This window comes from Choristoneura fumiferana, chromosome 26, assembly GCF_025370935.1.
Source record: "Choristoneura fumiferana chromosome 26, NRCan_CFum_1, whole genome shotgun sequence".
NCBI lineage: Eukaryota > Metazoa > Arthropoda > Insecta > Lepidoptera > Tortricidae > Choristoneura > Choristoneura fumiferana.
The window spans coordinates 542,718-549,688 of NC_133497.1; the positions used below are offsets into that span (position 1 = coordinate 542,718).

Consider the following 6,971-nt stretch of genomic DNA (forward strand, 5'->3'; position numbering starts at 1 on the left):
CGAACTTCGAGTTTGGTAGTAGCCCTGCTGATAGCAATAGAATATAATCATACGTTTTGTTCAGACTTCCGACTGTTCCGGTTCCGGTTTGTGACACTAGTAGAAATTCCGCTTAGGTCTGCTTTGCGGACTTGTTTTAAAAGTTCTCTCTGGTTTTATAAATGTAAGCCCATGTGATATTCCTGAGATCCAACTATTTACAAATAAACTTTGTCCAAATCCGTTCAACCATTTTAGTACGGACGAGTTACGAACACACACACACACATAGGGTAATTTCGCATGTGAGAAATTATTTTTACAATATGATCCAAAACCTAAGTGTGTAGTGAGTAATATTACTTAGTAATACTGCTTAAAATTTAAATTAATTTATTTTGGCATACTAAGCCTGCACTGCCAAGACAAGAGCGCAGTCAGCGGTATCAGCAATTTTTGAAAATATTAGTTTTTTTTTACAGATATACAATTTTACTCGCAAATGTGATGAAAAACATTGTATGTCGCACGGGCGGTACTAGAATTACGAACATCGACTCATTAAAGCCCTAGTCGAAGACTCTCGTTTGTAATTCCTTATTTACCGCCCTTAACACACAATGTACTATTCAATATCAGTGAAAAATGAAAAAAAAATCGTATAAATTTTATTTAATTTGCTCTATTTACAAGTTATATAGTTACAGTTACATTGCTTAACATAAGTACACAATATTACAGCCCGGTTTTTAACCTGTAATTTGTTTACTACCTAGGGCTGTAAGTAGGTATTTACTAGTAGACTGTGTCAAATTGTATGCCACAAATATGGTTTGTAGAAGGAACAATGACAATCTCTTACGGGGGAAGAGTCGCAAAAATGTCCTGCTTTAAGCGGTAAAGAACAGTTCTCAATCTGCATTTTGATATAGTTTTTCTTAACCATCCTAGGTGCGTAATGAACTATAATGAATGAACCATGACCATTTTTTTTTGCACTCATGCAAGAATTTTTGGAAAATATTTTTAACTGTCTTTAAATTGACGCTACAACCTTTGGATATAATACAAACCGCACTGATTTTGCGTCAATGGGCTACTACAAAATTCGAAAATCGAAGTTCGTATCGTATGCGTACCCGTCCCTCTCGCTCTCGTATTAAATAGTATAAGTGTCAGAGGGACCACACGATACGAACTTCGATTTGCGAGTTTCGTAGTAGCGCCTCAGGACCGGAGTTAAGTATCCACAAGGGGCGCCAGGGTGAATACTCGGACCGTCATTATTCTCAAAATGTTTCTAACGGAATTTAGAATTAAATGATGTCAATTTAATATTGTTTATTGTATCCGTTTCTTAAGAAATCTGATAAAAAAGTGTTGAGAATAATGACGACGGTTGAAACGTCCGAATAGGCGAATATTCATCCGCTCACACAATAAAGGCTCAAAAATAACCAAGCTTCGACAGGTCAGCAAATTTGAAATATTCTTTTTTCGCCTTAGGGGACCTCTAGTCCTTGGTCGCCCCAAGGCTTCTAGACTCAGTAGACGGCACGAAAGTAGAACCTGAAATCATTTTTCCCTTTCGCTCGTTTTTGGGCGTTATGAAAATCATACTTTAGATATCTGAATAATTTAAGCGAAGCTAATATTAAACCACAATAGTATAGAAGCATCGGAACCACGGCAAAGATCCTACGGCAAATCTAGTGTAGTAGGGATTATATGGAAGAACATAACATATTAAAGTTACTAAGTTTGTATACATAATAATGAAATCATTTAAAAAGTAGAAATCGATAAAAGCTGAACTAAAAATGTATTGTTGCTTATTGATTCAAGTACAATACTTCGTTACTACTTTTAAAAGAGCTCGTATCTCAATATCGATAATTTTCTGATTATTTCAAGGGTCAATTTTGTTGACGTAGTGATTTGAGATACGAGATTTTTTTCCAAGTGACGAATTGTATGCGATAGCATTGAAGTGACGCCTTCCTCTAATTTCTACTTTAGCGTCCCAGACTGAATATAATTGCAAAGTTGGCAGTACAAAACTGTTTAAAATTAAATTGAATAAAGGCAGTGACCAGTAAAAACTTTTTATTTGCAGACCGCAGTACAGTCACCAGCACCAATATCTGACACAACAAGCGTGTATAAATATCTGATACGACTCTATTTCTAGGGCCGGAAGGACGTGTCAGATATTTTTGCACGCTCCGCTGTGGCAGATATTAATGATGGTCAGTGTACAAGGATCTCAATGAATGTGGCAAAAAACTGAACAAGCGCTGCTAACTTGCAAACAACTTTTACTGTTCATGGTTTTTTAATTGATAGTTTGAGAACCTTTGGTATGCCGTGGTACGGATCCCACCCGCGCGCCCCCCAATGTAACGTGTACCTTGTGCTTACGTAATTAAAGTCCAATTTTATTTGGATTTGTCACGGGCCCCCCCAATGTAATTTGAAACCTAGGAAAACCTAATTGAGTCCAACTTTCATCTTTTTTTTTTTTTGAATACCTAAACATACCTATGGCGGCCAACGGCATACCGAAGGTTAGCACTAATATTAGTAAAAGCTAATATTTTTCATTAAAATCTTTGTTGCACTGCTATTTTAACCAACTGCACTCTATGATATCTGACATAATAATAATAAAGACTTGGCAGTTTAATTTCACACCTGTGGCTTGTCCCTATTGAAAAGAACTTCTCAACAAAAAAGCAGGGCTTTAAATACCGTTAAAAAGTGGTAACGTTACCAACTGTCAACCGATTAACGTTAAATGATAATTAACGTTTAACGATTTACCGTTACTTATACAACTTTTTACCGGTAAAAAAAATGGTAACGTTATCAGCTATTCATTAAATTAACGTTAATTCAAAAGTATCGTTAATCATTTTAACGGTATTTATATTACTATTTACCGGTAAGCTTGGGTAACGTTAAATTTTAGATTATCCCATTTATCGAGCGAGTATGCACGCGCTAAATTGGCAACACTCGGTAGCATAGCAAAATTACCGATAGTGTTACTTCGGTATCGTTATATAATGTGAATTGGGTAACGTTAACAAGCCCTACAATGTAAAGTAAATTTACCGATAAAATAACGGTAATTAGGTAACGTTAATAATGTTAAGTTATCAATTAACGTTAAATTTTAATACCGGTACTAGGTATTTTTATGATTTTTACCGTTATTTAACGTTACTTATAGTGTGAATTTGTAACGTTAACAAGCCCTGCAAAAAAGTAACAAAAACGGCATATCTATAATTCGGAGCACAAAACCTCAAGGAAAAATGTCATCGTCAAAAAAAAAAACAAACGTCACTCAAATTGGGCGCGAAGGCACATAACCTCAAAGCTTAACCTAACTTTATTTACAGCAATCGTCATTGTACAGGTTTTATTTTGGCTCAGAACACTCGATCCTGGTAGCCGGAGTCCTGGACGGCTGGGGGCGGTTTGGGCGCGGCTCCGGCGACGTGGTGGTGGTGTCTCAAATGGCCGGGGCGGCGCGGAGGCGCGAGGTATTCGAACATGCTCTGCGTGTGTTGGGCGAGCATATTTGCGAGCTCACATGGCATCGGATCCGTCCAGAAGAAATCGTGGTTCAAGGCTGTGTCGGCGTCGTACCTGACGAAGAAATATATAAGTATATTTTGAACTGAGAATAGACTGTAACTAATGCCCTTACAGAACAAGTGCACTGTAAAAAAATGGGGTGACACTATTTACCGGTACGGATAATACCGACATGGAAATACCGTCCCGATATTTCGTGTACACGCCCATACAAACTGGTGTCAAACTATGGGCGTGTACACGAAATATTATGTCGGTATTGTACGGCAGGTTAAATAGTGTCACCCAAAAAATGATTACTTTAAATTTATAAAATGATTACAATTACTTTTTATAATTACTAATTACTATTTTATATTATTTTATTACTTTTTATTATTGTTATTAATATTATTTTTTGTTAAAAAAAAATCGGTCCTTTTATTGTAGACTTTTCTAGTGTACTTTCTGATGTCCTTTCAATCGTTCAAAGGTATTATTATTGTATTGTATACATAAACACACATGAAATTAACAGATAACAGGATAATAGGTTGTACAAAGGCTAAAGTCTGCCTTTGTACATCTCTTTCTCTTGTTAATGTACAATAAAGAGTTATACAATATAATACTTTTATCTAATGTATTGTGCAGTCATTTACCTCTTTGCGGGGTCCAATTGCAGCAATTTGTCCAACAGGTCGCAGCCGTAAGGGTCCTTCACATAGGGCTTTAGTCTCTCCTGCAAACCAATAATATTAATGTTATTTTTTATCCATGAATCATATGGAAGAACTAGGTACTAGTAGCAACCCGTCACAGACAAAGCATGATGTGCCGCAAGTTAAACAACACATCTATTAAGACCTATCGCACAACGCAAATGTACCTTGCAGGGCTCTGGGTAATGCTGTCTATTCTACTTGTATGTATCGTATCTTGTGGAAAGCCTGCGTCCAGCAGTAAGATAGAGAGAGAGAGAAACATCTATTTACATAAAATATATTTGATACACAGAAGACAAAGAGAAGAAAGAGAGGAAAGAACAAAACCATGAATAGTATAAATTAGGCCCCACTCAGCATTGCTGACTCGACTGATAATGTTCACTGCTATAGGCTGATGATTATGTATATTTGTTTTACTATGAGAGGAAGGCAAACAAGCCCGTGGGTCATCTTATGGTAAATGATCACCACCGTTCATGAGTGCCAATAACTCAAGGAGAGTCATTGGTCTGTTGTGATAATGTGATGATGACATACCTTGACTTTTCTCTTCTGTCCCTTGGGCAGTTCCATTTTGTTGTACAGGTCGAGGGCCTCCACCCCAGGCCATGTGTCCGGAGTGCATGAACCGCAGAGCTGAGAGATCAGAATCAGTTGCTGTTGCTCAGTGGAGCCCTGAAAGATTAGACTTTGAGTTGTACCCTTCATGCTACATAGCTTTGCATGGGCGAATTAGTGAAGATAATAAAACCAAGTCTTGTCAAACCACACAAAAAAAATCAAAACTAAAAACAAATCAAAAAAGAAAGGACTTACTTAGTGTCTTCCTTTTGCCACACAGTGCAAGGGACTGGCAAACGCATTTTTTATTAGTTTATTGTTTATTTGTATTCTGTGTGCCTATCCTGTATTGTTCATGTTGGCAAATAAATCAATCTTAAATCTTAAATCTTTGGCAATTAAGGTAACTCAACCTCAAAAAAAAACTTGTCTTAATCACTTTTTTCGTATGGACATTTTTCTATCCAAATAATTCACTTTTCCAAACTATATATGAGTATGAAACATTTTCTTTTATACAAAACTTTCCCTGACAATTAGAAACTCAACAAAGAATTATTATTATTATTATTCACTACCTGTGGACCCCACTTGGCAGGAGTACTAAATTTACCCTGCACATCTATCTCACTCAATCATTCACTTTATCTATGGTAATTTTTAAATTCCATTTTTTTCCTCTCAGATCCCCTTAATCGCCTTTTACAATACCCATGGGAAGAGACAGGTCTGTCCTACTCAACCAGGCACAGCATGGAGCAAAGCGCTTCTCAGCTCTGTCTTTAAAAGTCCTCTGGTGTAATACAAAATGTAAAATGATATTTTAAAATGGTCCCAATTTAATCTCACCTGCATGATGGGTGACCGTGTCCACATTTCGGCCATGATGCAGCCAGCGCCCCACATGTCCACTGGCGGGCCGTAGTTGCGGTCACCTGATATAGCATGATGATCAGTATAAAAGTCATGTTTTACATCTAAAGCATAAAACTCACAGGACAGGGTGGGTTGGAGTGACCAGGTCTATTTAAATGGCTCTATAATATGGCGCCGCGCCTGCCATTGAGAAGAAAGAAAGAAAAGTTTTGGCTCCATGTACCACCTAAACTAAGACTAGAATAGCACTAAAACGTACTTGGTAACATTGGTTGGTCGGTTGGTGTGTAACTTGGTGTGATGTTTCATATACAGCCATATAAATAGGCCAACTGTACTCCTGACCTGACCTGCACTCATCCTGTATGTTGAGCAGTATCAGAATCCTAATTAATACCACACCCACACATTTGTTGCATGGATGTAGCTATTGTAAGGTATCAGGGTTGACTGGTTTCAGAAGAAGCAATGCTGATTTACAAGTTTATTTGACATGATAAATCTGACAGTCACATTCGGTGTACCTAAACCTCGTTATAAGATTTAAAAAAGGTCTCATGTGAGCAATGTTACTGTTTCTAGTTCACTGAGTATGATTTTGTTTATGCACAATGCAAACAGGGGCAAGTTTATCTGCAACAATATGACAATGACCCATTTCTTTCATAATATAATGAAACTCGCTCGCGATCTTGCTCGCTAATCCTGCCGTGAAGCAGCAGTGCTTGCACTTGTGTTTCGGCGTGGAGAGAAGACAGCCGGTGAAATTACTGGCACTGAGGTATCCCATCTTAGGCCTAGGTTGGCAACGCACCTGCAATTCTCTGGTTGCAGATGTTTATGGGCGGTGGTGATCTCTTACCATCAGGAGACCCACTTGCTCGTTTGCCATCCAGTAATATAAAAAAAAAAAACTAATTAATAACTGACTTACCTAGAAGCAGTTCTGGAGGTCTGTACCAGAGCGTGACCACCCTGTTAGTATATTTATTGACCTGCCCCGATTTAACCACGCTGAAGGCTCGCGCCAGACCAAAGTCGGCCAGTTTCAAGATACCATTCTTGGTAATCAACACATTGGCAGCTTTCATATCTCTATGCAAGATCTTGTTGCTATGTATGTAGTATAACCCATTCAGTAACTGCTGCATGACCTTCTTTATCTCCCCCAAGCTGAATTTCACGTTCATGTTCGACAACAAGCCAGCCAAATCGTGTTCGCAAAAATCGAAGACAAGGTAA

The 6,971-nt window shown here is 37.9% G+C and overlaps 1 protein-coding gene across 1 annotated transcript; it reads right to left on the reverse strand.

The window, feature by feature from the left end:
• Window positions 1-3,339: 3,339 nt before the first annotated feature.
• Window positions 3,340-6,965, reverse strand: LOC141442660 (cyclin-dependent kinase 9-like). The gene is made up of 5 exons (XM_074107702.1): window positions 6,664-6,965; window positions 5,703-5,788; window positions 4,830-4,967; window positions 4,227-4,306; window positions 3,340-3,636 (listed from the first exon to the last, which is right to left on the reverse strand). Exons 1-5 carry the CDS (start codon window positions 6,917-6,919, stop codon window positions 3,417-3,419), a joined length of 780 nt encoding a protein of 259 aa, XP_073963803.1. The 5' UTR covers window positions 6,920-6,965; the 3' UTR covers window positions 3,340-3,416.
• Window positions 6,966-6,971: the final 6 nt, after the last annotated feature.